This window comes from Crocuta crocuta, unplaced genomic scaffold (assembly GCF_008692635.1).
Source record: "Crocuta crocuta isolate KB4526 unplaced genomic scaffold, BGI_CrCroc_1.0 scaffold9, whole genome shotgun sequence".
NCBI classification, from domain to species: domain Eukaryota; kingdom Metazoa; phylum Chordata; class Mammalia; order Carnivora; family Hyaenidae; genus Crocuta; species Crocuta crocuta.
The window spans coordinates 2,521,608-2,536,107 of NW_027551567.1; the positions used below are offsets into that span (position 1 = coordinate 2,521,608).

General features: G+C 34.5%; 1 protein-coding gene across 3 annotated transcripts in view; it reads left to right on the top strand.

Annotated features, from left to right (window-relative positions):
• RNGTT (RNA guanylyltransferase and 5'-phosphatase) overlaps window positions 1-14,500 on the top strand; it is a 317,119-nt gene that overhangs the window by 251,801 nt on the left and 50,818 nt on the right. For all 3 annotated transcript variants that reach the window (XM_077750277.1, XM_077750275.1, XM_077750276.1), the window contains exon 14: window positions 8,106-8,172. In XM_077750277.1, the coding sequence (XP_077606403.1) occupies window positions 8,106-8,172 (67 nt within the window). The remainder of the gene's footprint in view (window positions 1-8,105; window positions 8,173-14,500) is intronic.

Sequence of the window (14,500 nt, forward strand, 5' to 3'; positions counted from 1 at the left end):
TTTCATCAGTTTTTTGGCTCTTTCCCCCTTCAGTTTTTGAGTTTTTAATAATAGAATTAGTAGTTTCTTTCCTGTGGTATATGTTGCAGATATTTTCTCACAGTTTGTCAGGTATCTTTTGACTTTACTTATGCTATTTTTGCCCTGATAGTTTGTTAAAATTTTTATATAGTATGATTTACCAATATTTCCTTTTGTCATATGAAGATTAATGGGGAATTTACCCAGGTTTGTTTCCTTCTAACCCTTGTAAGGTTTCTGTCCACTGTCCTGCAGTGTCATCTTTAATAAGTCAAGTGTTTATGTGTAGATCTCCTTCTAGATTCTGTTATATTCCACTGGCTGACTTGCCTGCCCTATGCTAATACCACATTTTATTTATTGGAGCCAGTCTTCTTACTGTGTTCTTTTCTTAGGGAAATTGTTTATATATTTGTTCTTTTGCTTTCCCATGTCTATTTTGTAATGAGCTTATCAAGTTTCTCAGAAGGATTCTGTCAGGATTATTAACATTGCATTAACTATATTATTCAACATTGAGATTTCCAATTCGTTAACATGATACATTATTTCATTTCATTAATATAGGGCTTTCCTTCCTCCTTTTTGCATTTTTGTTCATGAGAGAAATTGGCCTATACATTTCCTTTCTTATACTATCTCCATTGCATTTTCTTAAAGAAAATAAACTTTATTTTTAGAGCTGTTTTATGTTTACAAAAACTTGAGCAGAAAATACAGAGAGTTCCCATATGTCCTCTCTCTCCTAGCACATAGTTTCTTCTGTTATTATCACCTAGCTGCTAGGTTTTTAGGTGGACATACGTTTTTCACTCATTTGGGTAAATACCAAGGAACATGATGCTAGATCATATGGTAAGAATATGTTTAGTTTTGTAGGAAACTACCAAGCTGTTCTTCAGAGTGGCCATACTGTTCTACATTTCCACCGCTAGTACATGACCATTCTTATTGCTCCACATTCTCATTAACATTTGGTGGTATCAGTGTTTTGGGTTTTGGTCATTCTAATAGCTGTAGAGTGGTATCTCATTTGAATTTTCATTTCCCTAATAACTTGTGATGTTCAGCATCTTTTTTTATGCTTACTTGCCATGTATATCTTCAGCAAGATGTCTGTTTAGGTCTTTGGCCATTTTTTAATTAGGTTCATTTTCTTATTGTTGAGACTTAAGAGCTCTTTAATATTTCAGATAGCAGTTCTTTCTCAGATATGCCTTGCAAATATTTTTCCCAGTCTGTGGCTTGTCTTCTCATTCTCTCTTGATCAACATTGCATTTTCATGTCTGAGTGTCAGAGTTATGCTGACTTGGTAAAATACAAATCTATTCCTTTTTCTATTTTCTGGAAAAATGTGTATTTGTTTAGAATTAATTTTCCCTTAAATACTTGGTAGAATTTGCTGAAGAATCCATGTAGACCTTTTGCTTTCTTTGTGGAGATCATTAAAAAAGTTTTACAGTAGGATAACTAAGATACTCTATTTTTTCTTTTGTCAGTTTTATTAGTATATTGTATTTTTCTGAAGGTTTTTCTAGCCTCAGTTTTCAAACTTGCTGGTGTAAAGGTGTTTATAATATCGTCTTATTATTCTTTAGTATATGTAGTCTGTGTTCTCTGTGTTATTCTTGATACTGATTATTGTGCTTTGTCAGTTTCATTAGATATGTTTATCAATTCAGTCATTCTTTCAGAAGAAATGGTTTTTAATCTTTTTAATCCTATCTAATATATGTTTTCTACTCATGAAATTCTGCTTATCATTCTCTTCTATTTTCCTTGAGTTTAATTTAGTGGTATCCTTCAAATTTCTTAAGGTGTTTGCTTAACTTGTTGATCTTCAGCATTTCTTGTTTTTTGGCATATACATTTTTGATTATAAATTTCTGTCTAAGTTGGATTTAGCTTTACAAGTTTTTTTTAATGTTTATTTCTTTTGAGAAAAAGTGAGAGAATTTATGTATACATGCAAGTGGGATAGAAGGTAGAGAGAGAGGGAATCCCAAGCAGGTTCCCTGCAGTCAGCACAGCTTCCAGTGGGGAAATCCATGAGATCATGACCTGAGCTGAAATCAAGAATCAGGGGCTTAACCTACTGAGCTACCCAGGCGCCCCTGTCATAAGTTTTGATATATTGTTATTTTGTTATATAGTTAAAAATACCTAATAATTTCCTCTGGAATTTCCTTTCTATCCTGTAGATTATTTATCGATGTATTTCTGTCATTTTATTTTATTTTTTTTAATAGTTAATTGTCAAGTTGGTTTCCATATAACACTCAGTGCTCATCCGCACAAGTGCCCTCCTCTATGCCCATCACCCCCCCTTCCCCTCTCCCCCATCCCCATCAGCCCTCAGTTCTCAGCATTCAAGAGTTTCTCTCATGGTTTGCCTCCCTCCCTCTCTCCCACTATTTTTCCCCTTCTTCTCCCCCATGGTCTTCCATTAAGTTCCTCCCAATTATTTCTGTCATTTTAAACGTGAGGAGTTTCTGGTTATTTTTATATTCTTGGATTCTAACTGAAATCTTGTGTTTAGAGACTGTAGTGGAAATTATTTGTTTTAAATTTGCTTTATGGCCCAGCATATGGCCAGTGTTCATACAGTGCTGTATATACATACTCTGTGGTCCATTTATTATGCCGCTGTTGGGTGGTGTCCTATGTGTTTTTGTTAGTGGTGTTGCTGAGTTTTTCTATATTATTTTTTAATAGTTTTCTTTTTATGTTTGCTTGTTTATTTTGAGAGTGAGACAGAGAATGTGAGTGGGGGATGGGCAGAGAGAGAGGGAGAGAGAATCCCACGCAGGCTCCACAGTGCAGGCCTCGAGCCCACAAACCATGAGATCATGACTTGAACTGAAATCAAGAGTTGGACACTCAACTGACTGAGCCACCCAAGTACCCTAAGTTATTCTGTATTCTTACTGCTTTTGTGCTCTCTTTTTTTCCCCATCATTTACTGAGAGTGGAAAGTTTAAATTCCTACTGTGATTCTGGATTTCTTTAATTTCATTATGTACACTGTTAATTGTTTTACATATTTTGTAGCTAGGTTATTAAATGCATATAAATTTCTTGACAAATTGAACCATTATTATTCTGAGGCATCTTGCTTTACCTCAATGATACTTTTTACCTTGACTTTTTTCTGCCTGAAAATAAAAGAGTTACAAGTATATTTGTTCTCTGAATACTGGTAGCTCAACATTTCTTCTTATATACTTTTGCAAAATGATTCAACTTTCTGTTGTTTGCTTCAGCATTGTATTTATCCTTCCCCAGTCTTATTTATTATTCCTTTTGTTTATATTACTTAATATATATTTCATTTAATCAAACATAATTAAAAAATTTTTTAATGTTTATTTACTTTTTTGGGGGGGAGGAGGGGCAGGGAGAGGGAGACACAGAATCCGAAATAGAGTCCAGGCTCTGAGCTGTCCATACAGAGCCGGACGTGGACCTTGAACTCAAACCATTAGACCATGAATGACCTGAGCTGAAGTCAGAAGGTTAACTGCCAGATGCCCCAAACATCATTTTTAGGTAACATTTCTGTTGACATGTAGCTTCTATTTTATTTTAATGTTTACTTATTTTGGGAGAGAGAGAGCATGCATGTAAAGTGGAGGAGGGGCAGAGAGAGGGAGAGAGAGAGAATCCCAAGCAGGCTTTGCACTGTTAGCACAGAGCCGATGCAGGGCTCAATTCCATGACCCTTCTTTCTTTCCAGGACAGTTATTTGTTAATATTTGTATTTGTGAAGTTGAAGCAAAATGAACATCAGCCAAAATTAAGTCAGCCTGCTCCACTGACTGAGCCACTGAGGCAATCCAGATTCTTTATGTAAACAGAGTATTGGTGGTTTGGTGGTGGTTGGTTATTTTTGTTTTATTTCATTTTGTTTTTGTTATTGTTTTTTTTTTTAAAACAAAAGTCTAGAGCATTTGTTAAGCCTGTACTAAGGTTTAGAAAATAAATCAGAATAGAAAAAGTGTAGGCTATGAAAGCCTCTGAAGACAATAATAAGCTTACTCATTGGCTCATCCAAGTTTTTTTTTGGGCTTAACCGCATATGCTGCTTTTATTTACATCCTATGAAGAGTCTTAGACAATAATTGAGGACTTCTCAGTATTATGCATTTTCTCAAATGCAAAAGACCACTATTGATCCCATATTAAGTGCATTTGTACTCTCTTTTTTCCTAGTAGTAGATACATTGGATGCTGTTTCTATAAGAGGTAGGATATGTAAATCTGTGTTAAAGATACTGTAAATTTTTTCAGGATATTTTGTTGCAGATGAAAAATATATCAGTGAGTATTGTAATTAGGGCTTGTAGACAGAATACTTAATTTTGAGTCACTTAGCTTACTCTTACCTTAAAATGATTCCTTTTTTAACTTTTAATTTGAAGCTATTATAGACTCAGTTTCCTTTTAAAGCAGGTTTGTTTGGTTTTTTTTAACACCTGATATAGATATAGCATTAGGTTATGGTGAATTAGGTTCTATTAAATAATATTCATTCTGTTACCTGACAAGTTTTATTTTTCCTTTATGTGAGAACCTTTTCTGGAAATACCTTCTCATCTTTCTTTCCAGGACAGGTAGATGTTAATATTTGTATTTGGGAAGTTGAAGCAAAATGAACGTTAGACTTGCCTAGGTTTACTTTTTCAAAAACTCTTATAGGTCCATCTCATTCCTCTGGCCCCCACTTCCCCATGTCTTATTGCTGCTTTCCAAAAACATCCTCTTTGATAGCCACACTATAGAAATATTTAGTTACAAGCAAATATTTTAGGAGTTGTTAGCATTTGTATAAAAGTTATGTTAATATTCATGTAACTTAAGGGCAAAGTAATTATCTGGTACTGAATGAGTCAGAGTTTCTATTTTAACATATACATATGAATGCACTTACCAGTGCTGAATTAATGCCTTACTCTGGGGATTTAAAATGTGTGATTGCTGTATTATACACAAGTACCCTGTCACCATAAAATGGTGCCTATTATTTGACAACAGTTATGTATACAATTTGACAAAATAATTTTTTGAGAGGTAAATGGTTAAAAGAAATACCCCATCTTAAAAATGTCTCAAAGTGTTCATTGTTTCGCACATAGCAGACCTTTAGATTATGGTACATATTAAAACCCACTCAACTGGTGGTGGTAATATAATCTATGGTAAGTAATAATAGGTACATGAATGAAAAAGAACAGTATTTAAAAAGTGAAACATATATCCTACATAATTGATACGTTTAGGAAATTTCTTGTTTAGGGAAAGGAAGCTAGCTGTTAGATAGGCAGTTTGGAGGAAGGGGGACACACTAAACCGTATATTGGCAAGCTTCCTGAAATGCATATGCATAGTAATTAGATGCATATTGATTTTTAAATGTCAGCGAGCTTTTACTCTCTTCTTTCTCTAGCATCTATTTGTATGAACAGTGACTATTCTTACTTCTGAAGGGGGTTTATTAAGGTTTCTGTGAATATTTGTTATATAGGAAATAAATTACTGCTATAAATAATTAACATTAAATTTGTGATACTGGCAGTGATTTGTGAGGAATTTAATTTCTTATATGTTAATTGATGGCAGAGGCATTGCTGATGCTTTCTACTTGTATTCAGCGAGCAAATGCCTTTAGTCATGCTTATGACCTTCAACAACCTGCTAAAATGAATTACTACAAGTATCACTTATATTCCAAACTTAAGTAGCTTTTTGTTAACCTGGTTTAATCAGGTTTGTGTTCATCATCTTTTAACATTCTTTTAGTGGCCTTTAATGCTTTATAGGCCTTTAAAGAATGTCAAGGAGCATAGGGTGTTCCTGGGAGATTAAATATCTACCTTATTTCACGAAATCTAAGGTGCTTTGAGAGTATCCTGTCTTAGTCTTCCTAGACTGAGTCAATAGAAGGTAACTGCAAAACCATCTCACAGCTGTCACTGGGTGACAATAATTATAAGGCACCACAGAATATCAGAGGCATCCAGTTTTCAGAGAAGTTAAAATATGAAGAAATGCATATCTTGGAATTATTGAAGTAGGATTTTTGAAGTCACTAACAATAAATTTAAAAGGATGGTTACGATAGGGGCACCTGGGTGGCTCAGTTAGCTGAGTGTCCAACGTTTGATTTTGACTCAGGTCATGATCCTAGGATTGTGGGATTGAGCCCCATGTCAGGCTCTGTACTGAGCATGGAGCATGCTTAAGATATTCTCTCCCCCCCCCTTCCTCTCTCTGTCTCCCTTTGCCCCTCTCCTTAGTTTGCTCGAAAATTTTTTTAAAAAAAGGGGGTTGGTTATGATAATCTTGTATTCTGGTTTTTATGATTAGACCAATATAGTACACTGAGAATTTTCCATGTGATTATTTTCAGTTTGCTATCTTTTGTTCACTTTAGATACTACTCAGTGTTTCATTCTCAGATTCATGCACTAGAATGTACAGTCATCCTTGAGATAATTGTTTTGCCTGCTGCCATAAAAGGCTATTAACTTTCATTACCTAGACCCTGAGGAGATGTATTTTGGCTTAGTTGCTTTGAGCAAAGAGTACAGGCAAATTATTTTTCCATATTCTTTATGTATAATAATGTTAAGACTGGAATTGTGTCCATTTACGCACAGTGTCCATTCAGAAAAGATTTATGATAAAAGAAAAAGGAGGTAATCACAAGAATGTTTAATTATACACTTCTCATACCCTGTGCCACTACACGCTCCCCAAACATAGTTCTGATGATGGTAGTTCTTCATTCACAGTGTTTAATGCAGTCAGGAATGATGGATGTCTTTGAAGTAGAAATAGAAAGGGAAGAATGATGTAGGGAAGGTAACATTATTTATTTATTTTTTAATTCTCTATATGGTTTGGTTTTATTTTCTTATGCATTTACTTTTTTATAAGAACTAATTAACATCTTACAAAAATGTGACTCCATACTGCTTATAAAGAAATGGCATTTGACATTCTTGGTATATTCCAAGCATCATTTGGATTTTCATCTTCAACTAAATTATCCCTCATTGTAGCCACACTTGTCCACTTTTTGTCTCAGATCTTTTGCATTTTCAGTACTTTGTTTAAATTTCTCCCTTTGCTCTACCTACCCTTTAAGGCTAAACTAAATCCCACCTGTTTAAACTTTTCCAGCTCCCTCCATAGCAAGTACCTCTTACTTTACTACTTTGTGGTGGCAAATACATCTATATAGCACTTATTGGAGACCACCTTTTGGTAGGGTTATTTGTTTATGTGTCTAGTTTTCTCGTTAGGTTTTGGGACTGAGTAGTTTAGGTTTCTGTTATCTGCTGTAGCACATGGTATAGATACACAATGAGTGTTTCTTGAATTGAATCCTTACAGATTTTTTAAATGTTTTATTTATTTCTGAAAGAGAAAGAGAGAGAGAGAGAGAGAAGCAGTGTGAGCAGGGGACGGTGAGAGAGAGAGGGAGACACAGAATCCGAAGCAGGGACCAGGCTCTGAGCTGTCAGCACAGAGCCCAATGTGGGGCTCGAACCACGAACCGTGAGATCATGACCTGAGCGGAAGTTGGATGCTTAACTGACTGAGCCACCCAGGCGCCCCTCCTTATAGATTTTTAAATATATACTTTACTTCTTTTTCATTTTTTTCCAGAGACACCATGTAGTAATTTTCTGGAATTACTAATGTCAGACTCTTCTCTGTCTAAAGTTTCCATCTCAACATTTACCACTATTTTCTGAAATACAAGAATTATTGTTGAATCATTATGTTGTATTCCTGAAACTAATGTAACATTGTATGTTAATTATACTTGAATAAACAAATAAAAACAAAGTACCCTCCTGTGATAATGTTTCCAAATTAGTTAAAAAAAGAATTATTCCTTTGCTAGTTACTATCCCAAAGTGCAAAAGACCAGAGTAATTGCAAAGATATTAAATTTCATGTTACCTATCTGTTATACAAATTTTGATGATTATACAAGCTTCTTACATAAGGAAGAGTATTTCCAAAATAATGTGTGGTTTTTTGTTTTTGTTTTGTTTTTGTTTTTTTGTAGGTTACTTCCTCAGAATGTTGGCCTGCTCTATGTTGGAGGTTATGAAAGACCCTTTGCCCAAATCAAGGTATGATTGTTCATTTTCCAGTATACTTTTCTTAGATGTAGTTCACTTGTACAGAGCCCACCAAATACTTGCCAATAACCATCAACATACCAAAAATATGAATGTGAATTTACTGCTTTTGCATATTTCTGCTGAAGAAGTAATTCAGTTTTTCAGAGAATTGATTATTTTAATATTCTTGCCCATGGTAGAGTTAAATATGACCAAAGCAGTATTTAAAGTGTGCAATTTGATAAATTTTGACATTTTTAATACTTGTGAAACCATCGCTGTAATCAACATAATGAACATGTCCATCACCCCCAAATGTTTCCTTGTGCCTCTTTGAAATTCCTTACTCCTGCCCTTCCTTTTTCCCCTCCAGTCCCCAGGCGACCACTGATCTGATTTCTGTCATCACAGATTAATTTGCATTTTCTAGAATTTTATGTAAATGAGGTTATACAGTATTTCTCCTGTCCCTCTCTCCTCCTTTCCCTCTCTCAGCCTCTTTGATGCAGCATAACTTTTGAGATTCATCCATGTTGTTGCACTTACAAATAGCTCATTCTTTTTATTGCTAAAGTAGTATTCCATTATACAATAATAGCAGTTTCTTTATCCTTTCACCTGTGGGTGGACATTGGGTTGTTTCTGCTTTTTGGCTACTCTGAGCATTTGTATACAAGTCTCTGTGTAGATACATACTTTCGTTTCTCTTGGGTAAATACCTAAGTGGGAATGGCTGGATTAAATGGCAGTTGTATGTTTAACCTTTAAGAAACAACCCAGGTATTTTCCTTGCAACATTTGGCATGGTCGTTTAGTCATTCATATGGGTATGGAGTGGTATTTCACTACAGTTTTATTTTGAATTTCTATCATGACTGCTAATGTTGAGCATTTTCTCATGTGCTTCTTTGTCTTCTGTACATATCTAGTGAAGTGCATGTTCAAATCTTGCCATTTTAAAAATTGGGTTGTTTTTCCTCTTTTTTTACTGCTGAGTTGTGAGCATTCTTGTATCTTCTGGATATAAGTCCTTTATCAGATAATATGATTTGCAGCTTTCCCCCCAGCTGTAGCTTGTCTTTTCATTCTCTTAAACGGACTCTTCAGTGAGCAGAGTTCTTAATGTTAAAGTTCAATTTATAAGTTTTTCCCCATGGCTCATGCTTTTGGTACTGATCTACGAAATGTTTGCCTAACCAAAGTCACAAAGAATTTTCTCGTTTGTATTCTGGAATCATTATAGTTTTAGGTTTTACATTTAGATTTAATATCTATTTGAGTTAATTTTTATATAGGATTCAAAGTTCAAGGCATAGAGGAATGTTGAGGGTCTCCGCNTTTTTTTAAAAACTGTTTTTTCCACCATTGAATTGCCTTTGCATCTTTGTTGAAAATCAGTTGACTATGTATGTGTGAATTTATTTCTGGATTCTTTATTCTGTTCCATTGATCTTTGTATCTGCCATGCCACCAATACCACACTATCTTGAGTATTGTATCTTTATAATAAGTCATGGATACAGGTAGGGTAAATCCTCCAACCTTGTTCTTTTTCAAAGTTGTTTGGCTAATTATGTTCCTTTAATATCCATACAAACTTTAAATGTCAAATTCTCTAAAAATGCCCACTAGAATTTTAATTTGTATCATGTTAAATCTAATCAGTTTGAGAAGAAATGATATCTTAACAATATTGAATCTTGTAATTCGTGAAGACCACATATTTCTCCATTTATTTAGATCTTTAACATTTCTCAGCAATATTTTCTTTCATTTTATTGGCCTTGTTCATTTTTCATATATTTATCCATAAATATTTTATATTTGTGATGTTTAAAAATATTTTTAACATTTTTATAAAGAAAGTTTTGCATAATTGGGGCACCTGGGTGGCTCAGTTGGTTAAACGTCCAACTTCAGCTCAGGTCATGATCACACGGTTGGTGGGTTCAAGCCCTGCATCAGGCTCTGTGCTGGCGGCTAGCTCAGAGCCTGGAGCCTGCCTCAGATTCTGTGTCTCCCTCTCTCTCTGACCCTCCCCTGCTCATGTTGTTTCTCTCTCTCTCTCTCTCTCTCTCAGAAATAAATAAAACATTTTAAAAAAAGAATTTTTTGCATAATTTTTATTTACAATAAATGCAGGAAAAAGCAGGTGTTTTTAGTTGAAATATAATTAATATACAATGGTATATTAGTTTCAGGTGTACAATATCATTATTCACCTGTGGTGTACATTACTCAGTGCTTATCAAGATAAGTGTACTCTTAATTCCTTTTATGTATTTTACTCCTTCTATCCCCCTTCCCTCACCTCCCCTCTGACAACCATCGGTTTGTTCTCTGTATATAATAGAGTCTGGGTTTTTGTTTGTTTCTTTTTTTCTTTGTTTATTCATTTGTTTCTTAAATTCCACATACTAATATAATCATTTGATATTTGTCTTTCTCTTACTACTTCACTTAGCAAAATATCTTTTTGGTCTATCAATGTTGTTACAGATGGCAGGGGAAAGATTTCATTCATTTTATGGCTAAGCAATATTCCTGTGTGTGTGTGTGTTTGTGTGTGTGTGCGCACGCTACATTTTCTTTATCGATTCATCTGTTGGTGGGCACTTGGTTGCTTTCATACCTTGGCTATTGTACATAATGCTGAGATAAACATAGGAATTTAAATATCTTTTCATTTTCTTTGGGTAAATACCCAGTAGTGAAATTAGTGAATCATATGGTAATTCTACTTTAAAATTTTTGAGGAACTTCCACACTGTTTTCCATAGTGGCTGCAACAGTTTGCGTTTTCGCCAACAGTGAAAGGTTCTCTTTTTGTTTTGTTGATGGTTTCCTCACTGTCCAAAAGCTTGTTATTTTGGTGTAGTCCCTATCAAAATACCAACAGCATTTTTTATAGAACTAGAAAAAATAATAATAAAATTTGTATGGAATCACAAAAGACCCCAAAAAGCCAAAGCAATCTAGAGAAGTTTAAGAAGAAAGCTGGATGTATCACAATCCCAGATTTTAAGGTATACTACAGAGATGTAATCAAAACAGGATACTCCTGGTACAAAAGTAGACACAGATCGTTGGAACAGAATAGAGAGCCTGGAAATAAACCCATGCTTATATGATCAATTAATCTAATACAGAGGAGGCCAGCATATACAATAGGGAAAAGACAAGCCACTTCAACAGATGTGTTGAGAAAACTGGACAGCTACATGCGGAATAATGAAACTGGACCACTTTCTTCCATGCAACACACAAAAAAACTCAAAATGGGCTAAAGACCTAAATGTGAGACCTGAAACCATAAAACTCCTAGAAGAAAATAGAGGCAGTAATTGCTTTGACATTGACCTTTGAGACATTTTTCCTAGATATAAAAGTATTTTTTATTTGAGGGGCACCTGGGTGGCTTAGTCGGTTAAGCGTCCGACTTTCACTTAGGTCATGATCTCGCGATTCGTGGGTTCGAGCCCCGCGTCGGGCTCTGTGCTGACTGCCAGCTCAGAGCCTGGAGACTGTTTCAGAGTCTGTGTCTCCCTCTCTCTCTGACCCTCCCCTACTCACACTGTCTCTTTCTCTCCTAGAAATAAATAAAAAAATATTTTTAAAAAAAGTATTTTTTATTTGAATTTTTGATTGTTCATTGCTAGTATATAAAATATGATTAAATTTTTATGTTTACTTTAAATCCTACAGTTTTACTATACTCAAATTTTAATTCTAGTCCCTTTTTTGCATATTCATAGGATTTTCTACATAAGTGATTATGTCATCTACTCTAAAAGACAGTTTTCCTTCTTTCTTTCTGATCTGGTTGCCTTTTATTGCTTTTTCTTGCCTTACTACATTGACTAAAGCCTATATACAGCAAAGAGTTGAATAGAAATGGTGAGAACAGACCTACATGCCTTGTTTCTGATCTTTGAGAGAAGTGGAATAATATTGTGAACTTTCAAAGTAGTAATATAAAGGACAGTTTGAGATCCTCCTTTCTTGTTATTACAACTTTTTGTTAATATTTTCTTATAGGACTATAAAATTTTTGTTTTATGTCTTTTGTTTAGTTTTCTGATTTTTCCTCACATTTGTTTCTTGGCTCCATGAGTTGTCTCTTGCTCCATTTGGATGGGTATGAATTCAAATTCTTTTCTACCTGCATAAATGACATATATTGTTATGCTTTGAAAAACAAGGGTTTTTCAGAAAAGACTGAGCCTGAATAGGACATAAAAGATATTTAATGTTGGGGAGGTTTAGTAACATTATTGACCTTTCTTAATGAAAAATCTTATTTTAGTTACCATAATATCAGCACTTCTTTAAATACCTTCACTCATTTAATTTAAATAAAAATGCTCTTGGGGCGCCTAGGTGACTCAGTCAGTTAAGCATCTGACTTCAGCTCAGGTCATGATCTCGCAGTTTGTGGGTTCAAGCCCCGCATTGGGTTCTGTGCTGACAGCTCAGAGCCTGGAGCCTGTTTCAGATTCTGTGTCTGCCTCTCTCTGACCCTCCCCCACTCATGCTCTGTCTCTCTCTGTTTCAAAAATAAAAAGTATAAAAAAATTTTTTTTTAATGCTCTCAAAAGTTCATCGTCAGGATCTTAACTTGTGGACCCTCTTGAACTTTTCTTCTTTCTTAAATAATGACAAGCATTCAGGTACATATTTTTCTTATATTTTTCATGTCCCTGGTACACAGGTTGGCAAGAGTTTCTTCATAAACCTCTCTCACTATCCTGTTCACCGAATTCAGTAATATTGCCAGGAATCCTAATAACTTTCTGCAGGAACATTTTTGAAAGCCTAATTTTTTTCTGTCCGTTGGTTTGGAAAATCCTGTTTCTCCTTATTAGAACTGAAATAACTAAAAAGTGAGAGGCTTATATTATATATTTAGGGGAGGATAGAATTTGTGTGTTATAAGTTTCAAAAACATAGTCTAATATATGTGTGAGGTTAATTCCTCCATCACTCACCTGGTTTATTAACATAACATTTTCTTTATCCAGGCCTTTCCTAACAAGCTCAGTGACAGAGGTCAATCCTTTGTCAACTTTTTATGCCTGGATAATCATCTCAATACATTATTATTAAGGGTCCATTATTTTAGGGCACCTTTTCCTTTTGATGTTGATGTGAGAAAGGTTTCTCTCATAAACCATGAAAGGATTTCTTCTCTTTATTAATGATTCACGTTCCTTCATAATATTTATGGTTCTTTTGAAAATGCTGTATAGATCCTTGCCTAATTAGAATATTTATAAGTTAGCTGGAAAACAATAAAAAAAGTCATAGTTTAAATGACTGAGATTCGACTAGAAATTTAAGATTCATTTCTTCCCTTGCCTTGCACCTGACTTCTTTGGACATGAAATACCAATACTTGTTAGGTTCATTTTTCTCCCATTAAACTAGGTGTAATGATACTGTGTTGTATGGCGTAGATATCACATATAACCTTTGACAAATGGAAACTGGTTTGCTTTTCTTAAGAGCAGGTTAGTTGAAATTTTTTGGTAAATAAGTTAAGAAACTCTTCACTTAAATATGTAGGAAAAATAATTCTTATTCACTAACATCACAGGACTAAGTTTTGAGTGGCTTGGTGTTAGAGGCTCTTTTTGTTAGAGACATTTTACAGTTGTGTTTCTAAAAAGCAGCTCCATTTTATAAAGATGAAAGAAAAATAAAAATATAGAAAGGATAATAGATATTTGGACAAATGTTAAATGAGTTCACAAATTGCCTTAGCATGACAAGAGATGTCTGTGCTATTAATGTGTAACATAAGTCATTCTCACACACATACACACTCTTCCATTATTACCTATCTTTTAGTTCTAGTTTTGTAGCCAAGATAAAGACACACGTGTATACAAACATGTGACTTCGTTAAGGTTTTAGGCTAATATATCTTTATGCTAGTTTCAGGTTTCACTGTTTTTAGGGGAAGTTATTCCAACTTAAACCTTTATTTCTTAACATCTTCCATAAGTTATCGGGAGCGTTCTTTTCTCCAACAACCTCAGTCCTTTTGTAGATAAGTTTCACCCAAGGCAGTGACTCTTTTCAGATTATTAATCCCTTTCAGAATCCTTTGAAAGCTGTGGACTGACCCTCTCTCTAGAAAAATGTACATGCATGCACCTCTACTTATAAATTCAAAGGGTTCATGGGCCCTATTGAAGAGCATGTAAGAACCCCAAACTAAGAACTGTAAAAAGTAAATAAAATATGTTTTTCTAAATTTTTCAATTAACCGAAAAGGTATTAAAAACATATAAATTTAGGGGCCCCTGGGTGGCTCAGTCGGTTAAGGGTCTGA